This window comes from Ostrinia furnacalis, unplaced genomic scaffold (assembly GCF_004193835.3).
Source record: "Ostrinia furnacalis isolate ACB-3 unplaced genomic scaffold, ASM419383v2 OfSCF5195, whole genome shotgun sequence".
NCBI lineage: Eukaryota > Metazoa > Arthropoda > Insecta > Lepidoptera > Crambidae > Ostrinia > Ostrinia furnacalis.
In genome coordinates, this window is record NW_021135434.1 from 67256 (window position 1) to 92018 (window position 24763).

The 24763-nt window shown below is 44.3% G+C and overlaps 1 protein-coding gene across 1 annotated transcript in view; it reads left to right on the forward strand.

Moving 5' to 3' along the window:
* Nucleotides 1–951: 951 nt before the first annotated feature.
* LOC114360857 (uncharacterized) overlaps nucleotides 952–24763 on the forward strand; it is a gene marked incomplete at its 3' end in the record, with an annotated part of 46472 nt that continues 22660 nt past the window's right edge. The window contains exons 1-14 of the mRNA XM_028315689.1: nucleotides 952–1197; nucleotides 1274–1410; nucleotides 1807–2064; nucleotides 2502–2638; nucleotides 6092–6266; nucleotides 7187–7417; nucleotides 7765–7906; nucleotides 8157–8302; nucleotides 9441–9583; nucleotides 18027–18359; nucleotides 18838–19231; nucleotides 20031–20216; nucleotides 20665–20850; nucleotides 21184–22924. Coding sequence (XP_028171490.1) covers nucleotides 1125–1197; nucleotides 1274–1410; nucleotides 1807–2064; nucleotides 2502–2638; nucleotides 6092–6266; nucleotides 7187–7417; nucleotides 7765–7906; nucleotides 8157–8302; nucleotides 9441–9583; nucleotides 18027–18359; nucleotides 18838–19231; nucleotides 20031–20216; nucleotides 20665–20850; nucleotides 21184–22924 — 4282 coding nt within the window. The remainder of the gene's footprint in view (nucleotides 1198–1273; nucleotides 1411–1806; nucleotides 2065–2501; nucleotides 2639–6091; nucleotides 6267–7186; nucleotides 7418–7764; nucleotides 7907–8156; nucleotides 8303–9440; nucleotides 9584–18026; nucleotides 18360–18837; nucleotides 19232–20030; nucleotides 20217–20664; nucleotides 20851–21183; nucleotides 22925–24763) is intronic.

A 24763-nucleotide genomic window follows, 5' to 3' on the forward strand; every position in this document is an offset into this window, starting at 1 on the left:
AGGGTATCCCCCCCTCCATGTCCTTGCCATGATCACAAATTATTGTGTTCCTACTAAATTTCTTCTAAATCGGTTCAACGATTCTTGAAATAACACCATTTTATAAAATAATTGGTCACAACATCATCATAACGTGATCAATTTTACGATTTGGCCACGATATAAATGCATATTAGTGTTAAATTTGACTTATTACTTATTAATCAATAAACTTAAATGAGAAAAATTCAATAAAAATAAAGAAAAGATACCAATTGAAATAATTATAAAATTATTTGTTTTCACCCGGTGTAAACACCCACGGGTGGAATGAAACGGGTTTTTATTGGGTTTTTACCCTCATGTGGGTTTTTACCCGGGTGGAAACCCATCTCTACTGGTGACGCGGCGACTGACATTAGTGAAAACTTCCCATTGATTTGCGATGGCATTTTGACTAGACCCACAGAAGTGTATTTCTATTTTTAGTCGGGCAACACTCCTCCTGACTTCGTTCAAAAATCAGTATTCTGGAATCTGGATAAACAATTAAAATGCTAAGTGATTATTCATGTGGAAATTTTAATTTAATTTCCACAAATAATAATGATTAACTAATAGTTGCAATAAATAACAATTAAAATTAAGTTACGTCCCGTAGAACTATCGAAAAACTAGCTTTCCGCCCGCGGCTTCGCCCGCGTGGAATTTTGTCTGTCACAGAAAAACTTTATCGCGCGCGTCCCTGTTTCAAAAACCGGGATAAAAACTATCCTATGTTCTTTCCCGGGACTCAAACTATCTCTATGCCAAATTTCATCAAAATCGGTTGCGAGGTTTAAGCGGGAAAGCGTAACAGACAGACAGACAGACAGACAGACAGACAGAGTTACTTTCGCATTTATAATATTAGTTGGGATAAATATTTTTATTCGTTCAGAAATCGTATCGAACAGAATGCAACCTGTCAGCTGTAAGTAAAAGAAGCTGTCAAATGGTGAATAGCAAAGCAGGAGCGGTAGTGTGAATATTTTTTAATAAATATGTCTTTTTACTTGCTATTCTACAATCATAGGTAATCACCACACCTAGCCTCGGGCCTGAGCACATTCGCAGACGGGAGCGAACATCGTCACCGCACAAAGATGAATCCGAAAGACAAGGACACGAAAATACTTCAAGACATGTTGAAAGTATTCTTCAAAAAGGGAGGAACGGGTGCGTATCGGGGACGGGTCGGGCGGGTCTTGCGGCGGGTGGCCGGGGCGCAGACTGACGGGCGCGTGTGTTGCAGCGCCGCTGCCGGCGCGCAGCGAGCTGGTGGTGTCGGCGGAGCTGGAGCGCGAGCTGGGCGCGGAGGCGCCGCTGCACCGCCGGCTGCGCGCCATGAAGGAGCTCGGCGAGAAGGCGCTCGTCATCCGCATCTCGGAGGTAGCAATACAAACTGCATACATTTTTATTGTCATACCCACATTAATATTTCTCATGTGATGGATGCATTTTATTGTGGCACACCTTGTGTTATCATTTAATTGATTAAAAAATCGCATCAGTTATTTTGATGTGCATGGAATTCACATTCAAAATAATGTTTCATTGCTCAACATCAAAACAATGCACTGTGTTTTATCATTGTTATCTGATTACGAGTACCATTTCAATCCTAAAGAAGTTTGATATTTACATAAAAAGAATGTTTTATGCAGAAACTGATGCCGACAAACCGATACTAAAATGTTATTAATGGAAAAAGTACACTTTAAATAAAATCAAAATCTTATGCAATAGAATCACACATTACAACATTTGTTATTTCTATAAATAAAGGGTTCAGTGAAAAAGCTGTGGTCCTGCACCAGAGACCTCCTGGATGACCCGAACGCAGAGAACAGGCACGCAGCGCTGGCGTTCCTGCGCTGCCTGGCGGAGGGGCAGGCGGACGAGCTGCTGATCATGCGCACCATCCTGTTCCACTACCTGCGCGACACGCACGCCGCGCACGCGCCCGAGGACGCGCCGCTGCGCTTCAAGCTGCTGCACACGCTCACAAACACGGGAAAAAATATCAAATGCTTTGAAGAACTGGTGAGTCGCTTTGACTTTGTCCAAACGATGGCACGTCAACCTGAACACTGTGGAACCTTAATGTAATTGTAATAGGAGCTATCTTGCAACAAAAGTGTATAGTTTTATGTGCTGTTGGCTGTACCATATCTATTGATTATTTTTTAATATTTTGTTAGACTGTATAATGTATCTAATTTAGCAAATCTCGCCGTAAAAACCATCCTTGGATTCAACAAACATTAAAAAAAATAATTGATCCAGGTGTTGTTGAGTTATGCGCTTACCAACACATTTTGCAATTCATTTTATAAGATTTGACATTCTCAATTAAAACTTTTTATGTTTCATTTGTGGCAACAATAGTAATAAATTAGTGCATTTCTATTATGAGTGTATCTTTGCGCTACTAGTTTTAAAATTATCACCCAGCTTCTAATACAAGATTGTCATTCCAGATAGGAGCATTCCTCTTGGAATGGCTGCCACAGATCCAGAATCCGACACAAATTGTAGAGTTCCTCCAGCTCATAATCAACGTGGTCAAGTTTAATGCCACATACCTTGATGAAGAAATTGTACATGGAATTGTCAAGTAAGCATTTTTATTTATAGTTATTAGAATGTGTCATTAAATTAATATTTTTTTTCTATCCAAAACACAAATTATGCAAGTCTATAGAGACCATTAGGAATTGGTGATAGATTCAAAATAAAATAATTATATTATACAGATGATAATACACACTGTTATTTTGCCATTCTGGAACCACACAGGCTTATTTTGTAAACTAGCTTTAGTGCTACTGCACAATTGTAATTTTATTAACAAGATTCTCACAATGGCCTATAATAGAATGATGTTTACATAAATGTGGACAAAGAAAACAATATTCAATGTGAATGTTGTATTTTTTTGTAGTGTGTGAGTTCATTGGTTTAAATAATAGTGAATAAGTTCGAAATAGACTAGACTAGAGTAGATTCAATGCGATGATAGCCTGAACGTCAACAATAACAAGGTGGATTATGTTTACCTACGCGAGATGTATGCAGAGTTATTTTTGAGTGTTTGCGTGTCGCTTACGCCCTTCGGCCGCGGCTGAAGCTGAAGGAAAATATTGATGGCGGCAGACGGCGACCATTGAGCGCGGCCGGCGCCCCAAACCGACTTATGCTCTCAACTTGTCTCTGTTTCGATATTGACAATATTTTAGAAAGAAAGAAAAAATGTTTATTTGGCACCAAATTACATGCACTTTAATTTTATATAAAAAAATTAAGTAAAGTATTTTATCTGTAGTTTTGGTACCTACCCAAGATTTGTTTTGAGGGATTGGAGGCGTGTGTGAAATATCTTGAATATTATTATAATCATCTTTAGAGATTACATGCCTAATGTTAACATTTTTTAATTTCTTTTGTTATTATTCTGTATGTGGGTATATTATTGTAATTTCGAAATTGTTTTAAATAACAAACATGGTTTTCTGTAAAAATACAATAAATGTATTAATTTACATGGTATTTTTGTCCTTGCATGTTTTTAGGTGTGAGAAATAAGTTTTGTTATATTCCATCTACCCACTTCTGTTGCTGAACAAAAGCGCCATCGTTCTCCAGTCTGTCAAAACCTATTCCTGTGTGCCAACACTTCTTATAGACTAAGAGCTGGTGAACGCCAGAACTACGTCATTTTATAAAAGCTGAAAGTTTGCCATCATATGCTCCCAATATAGGATAGAAAGTTGGTGAATCATGAAGTTTGGGTCATCGTGGCTTTGACAGCTATCCTAAAAATCTGTCTGGCAAGGAGTTGGAACTGTCAAAACTGTCTGGCTGATGTGGAAACAACTTCTGAAAATCTGGTTTTTATGCATAATATTTGGGCAATGATTAGAAGTTGTTTCCACATCAGCCAGACAGTTTTGACAGTTCCAACTCCTTGCCAGACAGTTTTTTAGGATAGCTGCCAAAGCCACGATAACCCAAACTTCATCATTCACCAACATTCTATCCTATATTGGGAGCATACGCTGACAAACTTTCAGCTTTTATAAAATGACGTAGGTCTGGCGTTCACCAGCTATTAGTCTATTACTTAGTTAAAGTTATATCATAAACGATGTCCAAGTCAGCAACGATCGCGATACGATGCGACGCAATGATCCGTCGCAAACTGGGAACGTGCTTATCGCGTCTCGTGGCTGACTTAGGTCAACGCGTTAAGCCTTGTTCGCGCCAGTCGAGTAATTTAGTAAAGTAACTCGCCTTTATTAACTGAACTACTCGCTACTGACCAAAAAACCGTTCGCAATATGGTCGAGTACGGTTTACAAGTGATTAAGTGTTTTTTTTTATATGAACTCGACTAAATTGACCGGTTCGGACTCGTTTAGCCGGTAAGTAAGTGGATCTCGATCGATTTAGTAACTTACTCGACTAAATTTTTAGTGTCCTGACACATTTAGTTGCTAAATGGCAATGCCAGATTTTGTATGGAAAGTGGCGTCTTTTTTCTTTCGCGCGGTCATCGACCAAACTTTGTTTTTTGATTACAAAATAGTGTAATAAACCAAACTTACTATGGCATGTATACCTCTAAACTCAGTCTGAACTGAGGTACGAGCATTAGAAGTTTGATGATTTTATTTATTTATTTATTTATTAGGTACACCAACAAAGTCACATACATAATACAGTTCATACATTTTAACATGGTTTAACACATGATACGTATATGACCTCAATTACAGGTATACACAGCATTTCTTTTAACAATGTTAGGGTAATTATACACTAGTAAAAACAAAAATCAATTGAATAGAGTCTAGAGATTAAGCACCGAACAATATAAATTTTATACTAGATTTGTTTTTTGTGCGCAAGTTTTGTAAGAAATTGCAACAAAATATTGCGCTATTTTTTTCTTGCGCTGATTCTGCCCCATACTGATGTCTGGAGCCTTTAATGGATGATATTGTTTGTTTACACATACAATCTCACTATTTTGTTGCAATTTCTTACAAAACTTTGCGCGCAAAAAGCAAATCTAGTATGAAAATCATCAAACTTCTAATGCTCGTAACTCAGTTCAGACTGAGTTTAGAGGTATACATGTCATAGTAAGTTTGGTTTATTACACTATTTTGTAATCAAAAAACTAAGTTTGGTCGATGGCCGCGCGAAAAAAAAAAGACGCCAATTTCCGGCATTGTCTTTTACTCACCACTCGCCTAAATTACTTGACCAGTGCGAACTAGGTTAATACTTCAGTAAGTATAGTTGTTGCAATTCACAAAAGGCGAGTGAGCTTTACTTACATGTGCCACCTAACCTCACTACACGCTACTGTTCGTTATTCAAAAGTTTTGATATAGTCTGGTCTGCGAGCACGTAGAATTTTGTCCAATGACCCCAAGCTATCCATCCCTATCGCTCGCACGTAATTATGTTGCTGTCGCGCTCGCATACTGACTGCGGGCGCCCGTCGCACAGTGGCGAGAGCAATATTACGTGCAAGCGATAAGGATGGGTACTAATGGGTAGCTTGGGGTCATTGGACAAAATTGTACGTGCTCACAGACCGGGCTTTAGACGTACACATGTAAGCATGTGTTGCAAGAAGTATATTGACTTCTTGGAATCTGAAGCGTCATGTTAGCGGTTTTGTTTTATTTCCTCAAATTCGTGTTTAGGCGACTATTAATGTGTAATAATGGTGGGTTATTAACCATTGAGTGGTCGTGAACGTGCATGAGTGTGGGCGAGTGAAGCAAAACAGTGCATCGTGATTCTTCGGGTTCTCTCAAGTTGTCCATAGGAGGTATCAGTAAAGCACCACAACTTTACTGAGACTCATAGGGTGGGAAGGGGTATCATCTATCATCCTTCATTATATCATTACTTGATTTCATTTTGTAACTCGTATCACTTATAAACTTGAAAATGGCAAAAATCAAGTCGACGTCGACGTGTATTGCCAACATCATCAAAAAAGAAGAAGAAAAGAAGTATACTTGAGCGGGGCGTGTGTCGCACGTTGCAGCAACGCGTGCTACCTGTGCTCGTACTCGGCGGAGGCGAGCGTGGTGCTGTGCGGGCTGTCGCTGCTGGAGGCGGTGGTGTCGTACTCGCTGCTGCCGCGCGCCGCGCTGGCCGCCTTCGTGGCCGCGCTCTGCCGCACCGTCAACCTCGAGCACTACTGCCAGAGCAGCTGGAAGGTACACCTTGGCACTACTTTATGTCATTCTTTCGTTCGTTCGTTTCAGCCGAAAGACGTCCACTGCTGGACAAAGGCCTCCCCCAAGCATTTCCACAAAGACCGGTCCTGCGCCGCTATGTTATTCTTTAGCTGACACTATTTTGGCCTTCAGACAGCGACAGACGCGCGGTTGCTGGCCAGTTCACGAAAATCTGCATCAACCGCCTCTGTGATCTAGTGTATCGACCTGCTTCAGACGCAGAGGTCCCGGGCTCGATTCCCAATGAGGGCAGATTTTTCTGTTCGGTTTGGTTGGTGGTAGAGCTTGTTCTAAGTCCGCCTGGCTAGCTACCACGATCTCACCTAAGTCATAACAACAATGTTAACAGCATTGTTGTGGTTCCGGCAGTTAGAGGTAAGATAGCCAGTTCCTCCGTGGTTGAGGATTCCGGGTGAAGCTCGCTTCCACCTTCGGCCTGATCATCGCTTACCATCAGGTGAGATACAGGCCAAGAGCTTCCTCGTTGTGGTTAAAAAAAATCAAACCATAATAGCACAGTTACCGCCTTGGTATCTCGCCGATGAGAACCACTCCGAAACCTGGTTATGGTAATAAAAAATACTTGATTTTAGCTCTAAAACATAGTTCACAATTAATTAGTGCAGTCTTTGCCAAAGTGGGCGATAACGCCCCCTTGTGGGCGCTGCAGGCTTAAAGGGGGGCGGTAAGAGACCCAGAAAAAAATTCGGGACGTTGTGTAGAGGCTTGGGAGGCGTCATCTACTAGGAGGACTCTTAGACATCGACCGAGCTCGACTCTTGACTACAAAAATGGGGGGCGCTAAAAAATAATTTACTCTCAAAGTGGGCAGTAGACTAAATAAGTTTGGGAACCACTGAATTAGTGTCTTCAACCCAATGACTGTTCTCTGTCCTCAGCTAATGCGCAGCGTTCTTGGAGCCGACATCGGGCACGCCACGCTGCAGGAGCTGGTGGAAGTCCTGAACAACGCGGGCGAGGCGGGGGGAGGGGCGGGCGGCGGCGGGGGCGGCGGGGACGCGGGTCTGGTGCGCGGCGCCGTGTTCTACATCAGCATGGCGCTGTGGGGCCCGCGCCGCGTGCACGCGCTGCACGTCTCCTACCTGGCCGTGCTGCCCGCCTTCCTCAAGGTGATACTCTTTTCTTAAAGGTTTTAAACCTTTGTTTGTCACCTGTCATCCGCTTTGCAATGGAGGGAAGTTGAACCTTAATTTCGAACTCCTGATTCATTTCGTTGCGGGTCCAATGATAGTTTAACTTACCCCCGGGACAAACTTGACCTTCATTGGTTGGGTTTTTATGGCGGTCAAGCTGTAGATCCTGGCTACACAGGAGTTGCAGCGGTGGGAACGAGAGGTGGGAATAGTCCCGTTTCTCAAGGTGAAACTCAAGACTCCTGTGTACTTCGTGACTGTGTAACTTTGTGTGCTAACCTCAATTTGTATACCTCACTAATGCGATGTGTTTCTGTCCCCAGGCGCTAGAGATCCAACAGCCCGTAGTGACGTACGAGGTGCTGCTCGCCATCCAGAGCCTCGTGACGCGCGCGCCGCAGGAGCTGCACGAGCCCGCCTGGGACTCCGTGCTGCACATCATCCGGCGCGTGCTGGAGCAGGACAGTCAGTACACTGTATACATATACTCCAGCGGCCCGTAGTGACGTACGAGGTGCTGCTCGCCATCCAGTCATTGCTGTCGCGGGCAATGTTTTCTGTTTTTGGGCATATTGCTGCGACACTGGCCCCGCCCCCTTTTCACATCTCCCTTTAGTTTCTGTGATATATGGAGGATACATTTCAGACATTGCTAAATAATATCATAAACTAGGATGAACACCTTTTATTATTAACCATGGCTCCCCGTCCGCAGAAATGTTCGAGCCGCCCAACGAGCTGATCCACACGTGCGCGCACGCGCTGCTGACGGCGCTGGAGCAGCTGCAGGACGGCGGCCACTACTGCGGCGACCACGACGCGCTGCTGGACCTCGTCGACTACTGCGGGCACGACCGCCCGGTAAGTACTCTCGTCTCGGCCCGTATTCCCGGCCCCGGTGTAATATACATAGGTGCTGCTTATGAGGTGAACCACTGTTCGTTCGTTCAGCCAAAAGACGTCTACTGCTGGACAAAGGCCTCCTCCAAGGATTTCCACAAAGACCGGTCCTGCGCCGCTCGCATCCAGGTACCTCCCGCGACCTTCACCAAATCGTCGGTCCACCTAGTGGGAGGCCTGCCCACGCTACGTCTTCCAGCTCGTGGTCACCACTCAAGAACTTTCCTGCCCCAGCGGCCATCAGCTCTTCAAGCTATCTGCCCCGCCCACTGCCACTTGATTTTAGCGATTCTGCGGGCTATGTCAGTCACTCTGGTTCTCCTACGGATCTGCAGCACGCAGAACGCAGCAACGTAGCACGAACCACTGTGCCACACGCCAAACTCAAGATATCAAATGAGGCTGTCAGCGCAAAAGTGGCCTAAGCTTAACATATTAGTATGGAGCCTAAACTTGGTTGGGCCACTTTTTTACTGCTTCGTAGGCAAAAACAATGCGCGCAAAAAGAATGTTCACAACGCCCCATCTCTTAAATAAGGGTGAAACTAGGGATTGGCCGCTTTAGCATCAACATTTATTAGGTTTTGAATAAATTGCTATAGATAAGTACGAATATGAAAAATGTGGGTTAGGCCACTTTTGCGCTGACGGCCTCAAATGACTGTTCGATTAGGCTGAGCTGATAGTCCGGTCGGTTTCTATCTTATGCCGGTTAAGTTAAATCACGCTACTGGAACTCGAATAGCTTGACATTGTGCACTTAGATAACTGCTACGTGTGCACTTTGGTCGAAAATTTGTACCCAGATTGACTGTGATACATAATAAACGTTCTATAAGATTTAAATACACTTTGCATTCTATAGTCTGGTCTGCGAGCACGTAGAATTTTGTCCAATGATCCCAAGCTACCCATCCTTATCGCTCGCGCGTAATTATATTGCTGTCGCGCTCGCACACTCACTGGGGGCGCCCGTCGCACAGCGGGGCTTGGGGCAGCAGTAGCTTGGGGTCATTGGACAAAATTTTACGTGCTCGCAGACCGAGCTTTAGTTATTTATACGACATACTAAAGCGAGAGATGTGTGTTATGGCCGCAGGAGGCGTCGGCGATGCGGATGATCACGGCGCGCGCGGCGGCGCTGAGCGCGGTGGGCCCGGCGGGCGCGGCCGCGGCGCTGGCGCTGGCCGAGCGCTACCTGCGCCGCGAGCCGCGCNGTCGTATTATAAAGCTGAAGAGTTTGTTAGTTTACTTGGACGCGCTAATCTCTAGAACTACTGGTCCGATTAGAAATATATTTTTCTGTTGGATAGCCCATTTATCGAGAAGGCTTTAGGCTATACTCGTATAACATCACCCTAAAGCCAATAATTCAAATTCAAATTCAAAATATTTATTTATAGCAAAATACATATTGCGTTGAACAAGTTACAAAAATACAAACAAGTTGTAAAAATAGGGGCGGAGCAGTAAAGAAAAATGTTGCAAAAACGGGAAATATTATTCAAACTCTTTTCACGCGTACGAAGTCGCGGCACAGCTAGTATGGTATAAACATTTAAAGGAATAGATAAAACAGTGTTTTATGCTTGTGATTTATATCAAAATAAGCTAAGCTAATTTAAAATCCAAATCAAACTCCTACTCCATGCTTTTAGGTCGCTAACTGTTAGATGTCCTTACTGGTTCCACCTACTTGATGTTATCGAGCTACCTTCGTATGGCTCGGTTTGGTCTGACAATATTAAAGATTGTTGATAAAGTATAATCCCTAGTGTATACGTTTTATATGCAACATGTTGCCGTATAAGGTACACGTCAAATGAAAACAGATGTAAGTAGCAACCGTTTTGATCTTAAAAAATAGTCAAGAATTACTATAATGAAAAATCTATTGTTATATTTACTTCTTGTTGATATAGACCATTAAATCATCATTATCATCAGTCATTATTATAAAAGACAAATTATGGAGGACTTTCCGCCCGCGGTTTCGCCCGCGTGTAATTTTGTCACAGAAAAACTTTATCGCGCGCGTCCCTGTATCAAAAACCGCAATAAAAACTATCCTATGTCCTTTTCCGGGACTCAAACTATCTCTATGCCTAATTTCATCAAAATCGGTTCAGTGGTTTAGGCGTGAAAGCAAGACAGACAGACAGAGTTACTTTCGTATTTATAACATTAGTATAGATAGTATAGATTAGGCCTATACTCTCCACGCTGGCCAAACGGGTTGGAGAGTCCTGATATTCGTAAAGTCTCCTCTTACGACATCCACTGGAAGAGTGGTTCAATTCTACTCTTCCAAAACCACTCGACTTGGCATCTTTCATTAAGACACCCCGCAGGCTATAAACTTTAAGTCGGCCGATAGTTTGGTCGGGCTTTTAATCAGTATGTTCCTTAGAATTGCGCACATTACACCAATTTGCTAACGGCCGATCCCTCGTACAAATTCTAAACCGATCCAACTATTAGCCGGCAAAAAGTCTGTATATGTATCTAAGTTAGGGACAGTTATTTTCACATCGTAAAAGATTAAAGACTACACAAAACAACATAAAATCCCGGATCTAGTATTTTATTATATTTTTACTAACACAGTATTCTCAGTCTGGGAGAGTATTATCTAGGCTACTCATAAAACAATCTCAGTCCACTTTATAACGATTAAGTACATAAAATAACAAGTTTGTCTGTCTGTCGCCGGTTTGAGCAATACGTTATGCAACTTAATATCGACTGGGTGTCAGTAATGTAATACTGTGAGTACTTATTATAATGATATAATAATGTAAATGCAGGCAAATTGAATTAGATTCATGTTATATGACGTTTTTGTCATCAACTGGAACCATTTTTTCAATCTGGTTTGAGAAATGCAAAATCAGAAAAATAGACCGAAAATATTAGAGGTACAAAAAATTACTCATAACTTTTGAGAAAGAATAGGTCTTTGATCCAGCAGTTGTACATTTGGGAAGATTTTGTGCAGCAGTGTACTAAGATGAGCAGATGGTGATGAAGCTTCACATTCTGAGCTAATCCTTGACATATCTCCGAAAGAATCTTAACTTCGAACTTCTATGTTCTTCTGATTAATTTCGTTGCGGGTCCAATGACAGTTAACTTTCCCCCGGGACAAACTTGACCTTCACTGGTTGGTTTTTTATTGGCAGCCAAGCTGTAGATCCTGGCTACACAGGAATTGCAGTGGGGACGAGAGGCGGGAATAGTCCCGCAACGCAATTGATCAGAAGGACATAGGAGGACTTTGAAGTTTAGGATAAAGCTGATAAAGCCGTCTAGTTAAAAATTAAAACAACACAGAATCCTCTCACTCGGCATATTAATAGCAAGATAAGTATAGCAACAAATGTCAACTGAGGCCGATTGGCAAGGCTCTGTCACCGACACCGGGCGGCCTTGAACACCCATTAATTATTCACATTCTAATTCAGAAAGCCAATAAATTAATCCTACAGACTGATATTATAATTACTTAGTTTAGTCTCCAGTGCTTCATTTATGATCTAGCAAAACCAAAACCTCTCACTTCTATGGGACTGACTGGCTGTGCCCGCCACTTTGTACGCGTGAAAATAGTTTGAATAAGATTTCCCGTTTTTGCAACATTTTTCTTTACTGCTCCGCCCCCATTGGCTGTAGGGTGGTGTTATATAGCTGAAAACCTTCCTCGATAAATGGGCTATCCAACACAAAAATATTTTTTCAAATGGGACCTGTAGTTCCGAGATTAGCGCGTTCATGTAGGTACAAGAGAGAATAAAATACCCCTCAAGATCATAAGATGAATAATAGAAATAACATGTAGTAGGTACCCTAAATTGAAACTCAAGTACCTAATTCAGATAAGCAGTGTCAATTAAATTACTCGTTTAAGTTTTCAAGTTTATAAGTAACAATCATACAGAGAAAACTTGAACTACATTTATGGACTTGACTGGTCATAAATAAGACCTTGACACTATTTCTTTCTTTTTTGCGCTTTGAATAGGTACAATGAAACAAATACTAAAATACCATGCAACCAAACTGCAAGGGTATAGAGCTCTTTTTGCCTCTTCAGGAAAAAGGGTAGTGAATCACCATCATCAAGCAATGGTAGGTCAGCGTCCTCTAAGGAGCTACAAAAGATCACGACCTCTCGCATATTTCTTCCAGACATGTAGCATCTCGAGGTCGTCAGTCCATCAAGCAACTAGATAACAGTGATAACAAACCCTGCAATTAAGGTATTTAGAATTCGCTCAATATACCGCTAGTGTGCGCATGAGTTTTTGCCGCTGTGGGTCATGGGAGCGACCGCGTAACACACTGTCTGTGACAGACTGATCGAGTAGGGTGACAGTGTGTTACATATTTTATAGGACATACGACAGATCTTCTGTCGAGTGGTAGTAACTGAGAACACAGACCTGTGGGTCAAAAATGGCGACTAGAATTACTAGCTTTTTCCCGTGGCTCTCACCTGCAGGATTTTTTTCTGTCACAGAAAAACGTCGCTTTTTTTTTAAAAACAGGGACAAAAATAAGTATCCTAGATGTCCTTTCCCGGGACCAAATTCAAATTCAATTATACCAAATTCATCAAAATCGGTTCGGTGGATTAAGCGTGAAAAAGAGATGAGGTCAGTCAGCGAGAGAGAGTGTGTGTGACATCAGATTATACATTTTTGTCCCAAAATAACTCCTATTTCAACCACATAAGATGTCACATTCCATTGTTTACTTAAAATCAATGCACCAACGTCAAAGTAAACAATGAAAAAATAATCCTAATTTAATACCAAATCGCAGACACATTTCCCATCAAGTTGGGATGCGCCGGCGCCGTCACGGTGCGAAGCTTATGATCATCTATTGTTCTTCGTAAATATAGTGCTGTTACTTATTTCCTTAAGTATACCGATATCGATATTTTTAAATGCCCTTCAGTGCATTCACTTCAGTTCGTGATACTTTTTTCAAAACAGTGTTTACGCAATGCTGGCAACAATAAGCTGCCGACCTTGCAACTTTCGATCTACCCTGTTGTTTATTTTAGGTAATGGTAACATTATAAAAAAAATTGTGTCACACATTACAGACCACAAACTAAAGATAAATTATGTACTTAGCATTATGGAATCTGGTGACATCATGTAAGACGACATGTGGTGCCCTTTTACTATAACTTCAATAGAGGTAAATAAAGTGACTCATGCCAACAAGGTTCTTATAAAAAATGATGTTATAAAATTACAGGTACCTACTATCTAACATTATGATTAAAAATCTGCCATTTTTCAGTTCAGTCTAGCGCAACTCTTTTGGTTAATATCAATTTTAATTATCAATGATTGCGATTCTAATCGCGCACCTAATAAATTCGAGTAATACCAGGCCTGTTCATCTCCGCGTTTACATCGAAAACAAAACACGCACGATAGCCCACCTACAGGATACTATTCGACAAGGCCACACATACGAGCGAACATTGACTCACGCACGCGTATTCTTGTGTATGATGGAAGAAAATAAAGAAAATGGTGTACTATACTGTGCAGTATTTAACTGCCTAAATAATAATAAAAACACAGAACGTACTTTTTTAAGTTGCCTCAAGACACTGAGAGGTAAATAAGTAGTTAATATTTATTCATGATAATTCATGCTAAATCATATATTTCCTCCGCCATTTTCCGCAGTTTGGCACGTCACGTCACATCATTTTACCGAAGTCAGCCCTATAGCTTCGGCGCAGTGCCGATCACTGACGTTTGTCAACAAAATGGTGCTTGACTCTTGAGACTGGCTAAATTACACCATATTGTTAATGACATTGAGCATACATTTTTTTAAATACCTTTGCGAAGTAAAACTTCTGTACGTAGTACTTATTATTATTCTGTGGTAATACTACTAATTAACTTAAACATTTGACCGGAAAAACTTCCACAATAGAAAATGTTCTACTTTTAAACAAGAGCAAACCTGTTCTTCTGTTATGACGTTTCGTTCTATATCGGCTTCTTTGTTACCATCGCAGCAAAAAGATCGAAAGTGACCGAAGTCACGAACAGTTACAAGGATCTTATTGTACTGACATTGATAGAAATACAGTTTTTGCGTGTTTCATAATACGAATTAGTCTATGGATTTGATGAGATCACGTATTTTGTTACGTGTTTTATTAATAAAGACAATTAATTTGAGGAAGTGTTTTTTTTTAATTTTCATACATTGACAAAATTGCTGTGTCCTTGTTATAATGGGTTTTAGTTTTTGTGGCATGTTAGCAATTGATTTTTTTATTAAATATTTCCGAACCTGCAGCCTTCGCAAAATACAATAATGGTATCAACGTCAAAGCACTAAGTACTAGGTACGCAGTTAAAATGTGTTTTACTGTGACCGTTTATTTAGTCAAAAAGAATGTAGGTAAGCTAGTTCTAGAGCTTCACTTACTACTTCTTAAGGATTGATTTTGTATTTTAACCCAAAACAGAAAGCAATTTTTTAAACGATTTTACTAGTCTCACTTTCACACCCACAACGTGCATACAACACATGTTTTGTTAATGGACATTAGTGATTTTAAAAGCACATAGGCAATAAAGAGTTTTAATTTGTACGTACCTAATTAGTACGTGCTTCTCGGATTTAATGCATTTTTTTCGGTATAGCTATGTTTTATCTCTAATCAGAAGTAGGTACGTTAAATTATTTGTAGCCTAGGCACTTGTAGCCTAGTATAATTGTACTGGATTTGTCGCGAATAATGACAAATAATTATAGTTAAAACGATAAATTATAGATCTAGAAATTACGGGCTATAAGCTTCGCAGATTTTCATGTTACCCTACTTTACTTACATTCCTGTATAGCTTTGCTTGCAGCAACAATTTTAATGAGAAATTATACTCGTCAAGCCTAACTGGCGCAATCGGAACATCGATAAGTTATTGGCTTATCGATATGATAACATCACTAGCGCTCTCATCACATATGGTGTTTGCAAGTGGACCACCGTTAGCCGAACTGATTCTGAATTTTAAAGTTTATTCCTTTTTTGTTTGTATTTTTTATTCCAGAAACCATTTCTTGACTGATTTTTTGACACAACTATTGCACTATGTATTTAGAAGTGGTGCGTCATATCATATTGTGTCTACTATGCTTTCTTTTGTTATAATAAAAATATAATATGAAATGTAAAAAATAGTAGAGAAAAGCTATTTCTCAATACCTAAGCCTTTCGGAAAACGCAGCGTGTGACGTCCACTCACAAGGTGGATCGACGACATCATAAAGGTAGCAGGAAAGCGCTGGACGCAAGCAGCTACCAACCGGGCAACATGGAAAGTATTGGGGGAGGCCTATGTTCAGCAGTGGACGTACTATGGCTGAGATGATGATGGTGATGATAACGAATCCTTTAGGGCCATGTTCATACTTTTATAGTCATAATAAATACTTACTAAGTGCACCAGAACCCAAGAGAGATGTTGTCCAAGATTGATAAAATGTTTACCTGAAATAAACAAAAACCTTATTAGCCATTTTATTTATTTATTATTAAAATAGTCAGTCAAGTGTTGCCCGTACCTTTAAACCTTACGACTCTCCATATTGAAGTAAAACATTTGATTTAATTTTTTATTTAAGTGTACACCATGCTATAGCAAATCAATATTGTTTACAGCGCTAAAAACCTACTTCAATACTACGAACGACTAGTGGCACGTATTCCCAGAACTACTGTGGACTAGTCGACCGCTGCCTTATAAGACTAGTCGTATTAGAACAAGACTAGTAAGTAGTACCTAGGTACTAGAACTAGGTCTTAGGATGCGATGAATCCGGCTGATTTGAGCAAAAACTGAACTGAAAACGATGCGGTTTTCATAATGAGCGCTAGATTGTTAAAGGTAATTCGTTTTTTAGATCGTAAAGATAAACAAGTCGGCGATGTGTTCTTAATTGACGTTTATTGCATTTATTTCGTATTCAAAGGATTTAAAATGCAATCAATCTTCATCATTAAATTGACATTCATATATTTATATGATTTTGATAACAGAAAGAAGTTTTCAAAAGTCAATGCCCGGGCGATGAATATATTTGTATTTTTTTAATTATAAGTGCGAAAGTTTGTATGGATGTCTGGAAATCCAGAATGTCTGGATGTCAACATGTTTGTTACTCTTTCACGCCAAAACTACTGAACGGATTTAGATGAAACTTTACAGTTTATTGTTTATAATCCAGAATAACTTATGTATAGGCTATAATTTATGACGATCTGTGACAAACTAAATTTCACGCGTGTGAAGCCGCGGGTAAAAGCTAGTTTTTAATAACAGAGAGCTTTCCATAAAAGCTTATTTATACTTACTAACCGATATAATTTTAATCTAGAGACGTTTTTATATCTACGTACGAATAAAAGAAAATCTTTGTAAATGTCTATCTAAGTTGCCTGCTTTTAAAAAGTGAGCATTTCTATCTCTACATACTCTTTACTATAGAATAAAGTCGCTCTATTTGTCTATACGTTTCGATCTTTCACTGCCAACAGATTTTAAAGCGGAGTAGCATATTTATAATTTTAAAGCTTAAATCATTTTATTATTTTATGTAAGCAATCATTAAAAAATAAAATCATTGAACAGTTTAATAGGTCAATAAACACAATTAGGACCCATAAAGTAATTATATTATCACAAATTAGCTCATGTACAGTCCAGTCACAAAACAGCTGAAGCCATAAAATAAAATAGAAATTCTACCGGATACGCGTTCCTATGACTTTCTAAATCCTTTTTAGATGCTTGCGAAACTAGTTTGAAGGTACAGTCGGCCTCGATGACGTCATGTACGTTTTGCTAGACAGTTTGGCTACAAGTGATTTGGCATGGAGTATAATTAAATGGTATGTAACTCTACCTGAAGCCTATGTTCAGTAGTGGTTGAAGTTTTGGCTGAAATGACTCTGTGGTTGAGAATTCTAGGTAAAGTATCAAGTTTCTACGAAAAAGATCTTGACCTGGATTTCATTTGGTGGAAAGTGATGATCAGGCCACAGATGGAGACGAGCTTCACCCGGAATCCTCAACCACAGAAGAACTGGCAGTCTTATCTCTAACTGCCAAAACACAACAATACTGTTAACATTGTTGTTTTCGCCACATACTTAGGTAAAATGGTGGTAGCTAGCCAGGCGGACTTATACTACCAACCAAGCAAATATTTTTCCCCCACATAGGAATCTATCCTGAGACTTCTGGGTTTTATACAGGTCGTTTTACCATTAGACCACAGTGGTTACCTTAAAGTTAAATCTTTTATTTCAGGTCGTATTATTGCCACCTGACTGTACCTCTAAGACGGATGCACCGATTGCCAATGTTAATACGTGGTCATCCGATGGATATACTTTCTATTGTAGCGACATCTGCCGGCTGGATCGTTAGGGAAGGTGAAACTCCACGTCCGTTCGATGGGAAAATTATGGAAAGCTCTATGGGTCAAAGGAAGAAGAAATTAATCGACTGTGAGGATGTACCTGTATGTAATTAGAAAGGCGGGAATTTCCCTTGTCAGTGTGCCATTCATAAGCTCTATTATCTGTGTGATGTGGCCAAAAGCACAGACTAATAATAAGTACTACGTACAGAAGTTTTACTTNGGCGCTGGCCGAGCGCTACCTGCGCCGCGAGCCGCGCACCGCGCTGCGCCTGCACACGCTCGCCGCGCTGCTCGCCTTCGTCAAGCGCGACAGGTACGATCACGGCGCGGCGCTGGCGCTGGCCGAGCGCTACCTGCGCCGCGAGCCGCGCACCGCGCTGCGCCTGCACACGCTCGCCGCGCTGCTCGCCTTCGTCAAGCGCGACAGGTACGATCACGGCGCGGCGCTGGCGCTGGCCGAGCGCTACCTGCGCCGCGAGCCGCGCACCGCGCTGCGCCTGCACACGCTCGCCGCGCTGCTCGCCTTCGTCAAGCGCGACAGGTACGATCACGGCGCGGCGCTGGCGCTGGCCGAGCGCTACCTGCGCCGCGAGCCGCGCTACCTGCGCGTTGTTGTTAACGTGATTACACGTAGTCTTCTAAAGGTGCGTGCCATCTGACTCCCTACTACTGAAATCATATCAGATCTAAGGGCAGAAACTGCGTTAAGCGGGCCCCGGCGCGGTTTCATACAAAGTGCTCCGTCGCGGGCACTCGCCCGGGGGACTTTCGTATGAAACCGCGTCGGGGCCCGCTTAACGCAATTTCGGGCCTAACGGACGAGCTGTTCTCTTCGATACCATTATTTCATTATTAGTCATTGGTATCTATTGCAAGAGCACGACCCTTCTCACCAGAGGCAAGAGCTTATGGCCTACACTCCCTCGCTGGCTTTGGGCACGGGTTGGTGAGGTACATTTTCGCGCAATAGCGTATTCTGAGTTTGGACTCGTGAGAGCTAATGACGTTGTCCCCCGCAGGCTGGTGTACGGCTCGGAGCTGGTGGAGCGCGTGGGCGTGCCGGTGCTGAGCACGTGCGCGCAGGACGCGGAGCCGGCCGTCCGCGCGAGCGCCGCGCGCGCGCTGGCCGACCTGGCGCGCCTCTCGCCGGCCGACTGCACCGACCTCATCGACCTGCTGGAGCGCATCCTCAACCGGCCGTTCACGGTGTACGAGGGGAGCGCGGGGCTGGCGGCGGGCGCGGAGACGAGCGACTGCGCGCTGGCGGCGGCGGGGCTGCTGCGGCTGCTGCACGACAAGCTGCCGGCCGCGCCCGCGCCCGCCGCGCGCGCGCTGCTCGTGCTGCTCGACCACCTCGACCAGCACTACAAGCGCCCCGCCGTCTTCCAGCACCACCCCGAGATCCGCCTCAAGGTCGGTACTGACTTATTAGTTCTTAGAAGTCGATCCTTAACTTCTTTGCTCCTCCTATGCAAAAAGAAATGCTGTGTATACCTGTAATTGAGGTCATATACGTATCATGTGTTAAACCATGTTAAAATATATGAACTGTATTATGTATGTGACTTTGTTGGTGTACCTAATAAATAAATAAATAATGTCCTACACAGTAGTTGCAGTGACAGGGGGAACGTGAGATGACTGATGACTTCTTAGTTGTTTTTTAAAAAATTTAAGCATATAAACATGTAGCATGTTAACTTTTACTGTTACAATGATCTTCTTCTTATCGTGTCAACAACAAACCTACAGAGTGTCAGCCCCAAATTCCGCTACAAGAGTGGCGTTGTCAGCAGCATTCATTAAATCCTCCTACGTGCAGTTGCTCAGGGTACGACATCATGTGCTTCATTGACTGGGTAACAGATTAATCCTTCAAGGCCCGCGAATCTAGACACAATAGATAATAATCAATTGTTATGGCATTAATGTATGCCGTCTGGGACTTTAAAGGTTAACTACCGACCGACCTTAATTTCGAACTCCTAAGTTCTTCTGATTAATTTCGTTGCGGGTCCAATGACAGTTTAACTTTCCCACGGGACAAACTTGACCTTCATTGGTTGGGTTTTTGTGGCGGTCAAACTGTAGATCCTGGCTACACAGGAGTTGCAGCGGTGGGAACGAGAGGTGGGAATAGTCCCGTACCGACCGACCTGCGTCTGAAGTTACAATGATACATAGCCGTAACGCTTGGAATTATCCGTTCCAGATTCTCGAAATGGTGTTCGGACTGCGAGCGAACGCGTTCAACTGCGTAGGCTTCTGCTACGACGCGGCCGGCAACCCGGTGCACGGCGCCGCGGCCGCGCGCGTCCGGCCGCTGTGCTCGCCGCTGCTGCAGTGCGAGCCGCTGTGCACGCGCGCCATGGCGCCGCCGCAGCGCGACCTGCCGCCCGTAAGTGTACTATACGTACCGCACACGTTTTAGTTCCGTTTAGGCTACCTGTACCCTGAAAATGATCAAGGCCGTGGAGCGGAGTGGAGTTGCGAACTGTGTCGGTCCATAGCCACGAAGCTAGATAATGGAGATCATGCATAGCGGATTTGTGTGTTTTTCCATGTATGTACCTAACGAATCATAGCAATACAGGCAGCGGTTGTAAGTTCTATTTAAGCTACTGTAGTCTGCGAACACGTAGAATTTTGTCCAATGACCCCAAGCTTATCACTCGCGCGTAATTATATTGCTGTCGCGACTGTGCGACGGGCGCCCGCAGTGAGTGTGTGAGCGCGACAGCAACATAATTACGCGTGAGCGATAAGGATGGGTAGTTTGGGGTCATTGGACAAAATTCTACGTGCTCTCAGACCGGGCTTTAACTTATTTGCTTATTGTGTTACAGGGCGCATGCGCCGTGGGCGCGGGCCGTGCCGCGCGCGCGCTGACGTCAGCCCTGACGCGCGAGTGCGAGTGGTTCGTGCTGGGCGCCGTGCTGCGCGCGCTGCCGCACCTGCTGCACGCGCGCGCGCTGGCGCTGGGCCGCCGCGCGCACGACCTCGACCTGCTCGCCGCCACGCTCTGCGCCATGGTGAGTGATCGAATCGAATGAGGAGATCCACAGGAGAACCAAAGTCACCGACATAGCACGCAGAATCGCTTAAATCAAGTTGCAGTGGGCGGACAGAGCTCAGAAAATTTCTCGAGTGGCGACCACGGGCCAAAAGGTGCAGTGTGGGCAGGCCCCCAATAGGTGAACCGATGATTTGGTGAAGGTCCTGGCAGATGCTTGGATGCGGGCGGGGCAGGACTGGTCATTGCGGAAATCCTTGTAGACGTCATTCGGCTGAAATGACGAAACGACAGATAATCACATTTGGAGCAAACGTGAGAAAATGAGAACTAAGCAATATCCTCTGTGCAGGTGTCAGACCGCAGCCTGTACTTCCCGGAGTGCGTGCGCACGGGCGGCGCGGGCGGCGGCAAGCTGCTGCTGTCCGAGTTCCACTGCGCGACGCTGCCGGCGCTGGCCGCGCTGGCGCCCTACCACACCTGCCTCGAGCCGCAGACGCAGCAGCGCATCGTGCGCTGCCTGCTCAAATATGGAATGGGTGAGCCGCACACTTGTATGCCGGCGCTGGCCGCGCTGGCGCCCTACCACACCTGCCTCGAGCCGCAGACGCAGCAGCGCATCGTGCGCTGCCTGCTCAAATATGGAATGGGTGAGCCGCACACTTGTATGCCGGCGCTGGCCGCGCTGGCGCCCTACCACACCTGCCTCGAGCCGCAGACGCAGCAGCGCATCGTGCGCTGCCTGCTCAAATATGGAATGGGTGAGCCGCACACTTGTATGCCGGCGCTGGCCGCGCTGGCGCCCTACCACACCTGCCTCGAGCCGCAGACGCAGCAGCGCATCGTGCGCTGCCTGCTCAAATATGGAATGGGTGAGCCGCACACTTGTATGCCGGCGCTGGCCGCGCTGGCGCCCTACCACACCTGCCTCGAGCCGCAGACGCAGCAGCGCATCGTGCGCTGCCTGCTCAAATATGGAATGGGTGAGCCGCACACTTGTATGCCGGCGCTGGCCGCGCTGGCGCCCTACCACACCTGCCTCGAGCCGCAGACGCAGCAGCGCATCGTGCGCTGCCTGCTCAAATATGGAATGGGTGAGCCGCACACTTGTATGCCGGCGCTGGCCGCGCTGGCGCCCTACCACACCTGCCTCGAGCCGCAGACGCAGCAGCGCATCGTGCGCTGCCTGCTCAAATATGGAATGGGTGAGCCGCACACTTGTATGCCGGCGCTGGCCGCGCTGGCGCCCTACCACACCTGCCTCGAGCCGCAGACGCAGCAGCGCATCGTGCGCTGCCTGCTCAAATATGGAATGGGTGAGCCGCACACTTGTATGCCGGCGCTGGCCGCGCTGGCGCCCTACCACACCTGCCTCGAGCCGCAGACGCAGCAGCGCATCGTGCGCTGCCTGCTCAAATATGGAATGGGTGAGCCGCACACTTGTATGCCGGCGCTGGCCGCGCTGGCGCCCTACCACACCTGCCTCGAGCCGCAGACGCAGCAGCGCATCGTGCGCTGCCTGCTCAAATATGGAATGGGTGAGCCGCACACTTGTATGCCGGCGCTGGCCGCGCTGGCGCCCTACCACACCTGCCTCGAGCCGCAGACGCAGCAGCGCATCGTGCGCTGCCTGCTCAAATATGGAATGGGTGAGCCGCACACTTGTATGCCGGCGCTGGCCGCGCTGGCGCCCTACCACACCTGCCTCGAGCCGCAGACGCAGCAGCGCATCGTGCGCTGCCTGCTCAAATATGGAATGGGTGAGCCGCACACTTGTATGCCGGCGCTGGCCGCGCTGGCGCCCTACCACACCTGCCTCGAGCCGCAGACGCAGCAGCGCATCGTGCGCTGCCTGCTCAAATATGGAATGGGTGAGCCGCACACTTGTATGCCGGCGCTGGCCGCGCTGGCGCCCTACCACACCTGCCTCGAGCCGCAGACGCAGCAGCGCATCGTGCGCTGCCTGCTCAAATATGGAATGGGTGAGCCGCACACTTGTATGCCGGCGCTGGCCGCGCTGGCGCCCTACCACACCTGCCTCGAGCCGCAGACGCAGCAGCGCATCGTGCGCTGCCTGCTCAAATATGGAATGGGTGAGCCGCACACTTGTATGCCGGCGCTGGCCGCGCTGGCGCCCTACCACACCTGCCTCGAGCCGCANTACGCAAGTCGCTACCAACCAGGCAACATGGAAAGCATTGGGGGGCCTATGTTCAGCAGTGGACGTCCTATGGCTGAGATGATGATGATGACTTACACTTGCAAGGGATATTTGCCGATTTAGCTGCTCTTTAAAACTCAGTGATATGGTGTTTCAGAATCAGCGTCTCGTATAAAACTCACTGGCCGACTAGCGAATTCACTTACGCATGCGGCATGACGCGTCATTGTGCAGGCACAGTGCAGTGGGTCTAGACAAAGTGCAAATTATAATCGCAAACCAGTCGATAAGTGGTCGAAAAGCCCCTTTTTTGTATGGAGTTTTGACGGATTCGATTTTCGATTCGATCAAAAAGTGCGTTTTGTCTAGGGGGGCTGGTGTGAGTGTTGTGCGACGAAGTGCGGGTGCGTTCAATTCACTTGTTCGCTTGTTTTGCATCCATGTTGCATTCAATAGATATTTTGGTTTATGATTTTATGATAAAATTTTTGGGGTAAAAATATTCGAAAAAACCGGATTTCAAAGTAAAAATCCGGATTTTTTGATAGCCTCAAAATCCGGATTTTTCAGATATTTTCGAATTTCGAATAATCCGGATTGCAATCTCTACTCGAGCCGCAGACGCNATATTTAGGCAGTTAAATACTGCACAGTATTTAGTAGCTACACCATTTTCTTTATTTTCTTCCATCATACACAAGAATACGCGTGCGTGAGTCAATGTTCGCTCGTATGTGAGGCCTTGTCGAATAGTATCCTGTAGGTGGGCCATCGTGCGTGTTTTGTTTTCGATGTAAACTCGCGGAGATGAACAGGCCTGCCAAAAGGCCCCGGCTCGTGGCTGCCAATTTGAAAATGACAGGTCACGTCTTGGCTGAAACGTCAGAATGTAATCGCGCGCGAAAATTATGCAAATTGAAAAACTCGTTGCTTTTTCAAATTGTTTTAATTGTTAATAGACAAAAGAATAATTCCCCGTATAACTCTATTTTTAGCTTCAATGTCGATATTAATTTAACAATATCACAGTCATTCGCGCAAAATTAATTACTGACATTCAATTGCGTAACTTCCTGAGTTAAAAAAATATTTTTTCTTTATTTTAAACGGTATTATCCAGAAGCAAGGCTAGGGCATTGAATAAAATTGAAATGAAACAATTAAGTGGTTTTATTACGGTATTTTATCGAAAACTAGATATTTATTGCCAATGTTAAGGTCAAGAAACCTATATCACGCATGTGATCTATATTTTTCATTGAACTTGATTATTTTATTAGATATTAGAATAAACAACTGATCCGCGTTCCGCTAAAATTTTGGCGCCAAAAATTCCGTAAACCTAACAAATTTATTTTATGTTAAAGTTGTATTTGTGTTATAGAGGCGCCCTAAGTACTGAAGTGAACTACTAAAATAAAGATCTCTGCAAAGATTATAGCCTACTTGATTTAAATATCCGGCATTTTATGGGAAACACAAAAGAAAACAAAACCATCTGTTTACATCAATAAACTAGTTAGAAAGCCACAATGTCAGAGATCACACGAAAAAGTCCGAACAACGCATTATCTGTGGTGAAATTCGCGCGGGAAACATTTTTAATCTGTATTCCGCGTGGGCGGGGTCAACGGCCGAAGAAAGCAAAGGTGTTTAGAGGCAAAAGCGTACGATCATACGGTTCATCTGTTGAGATAAAAAGTTTGCCATACGGTTCCTCAGATGGGAACAGGTTATTATAATCTGTGACCGAACTAGGTTAAATTAACCT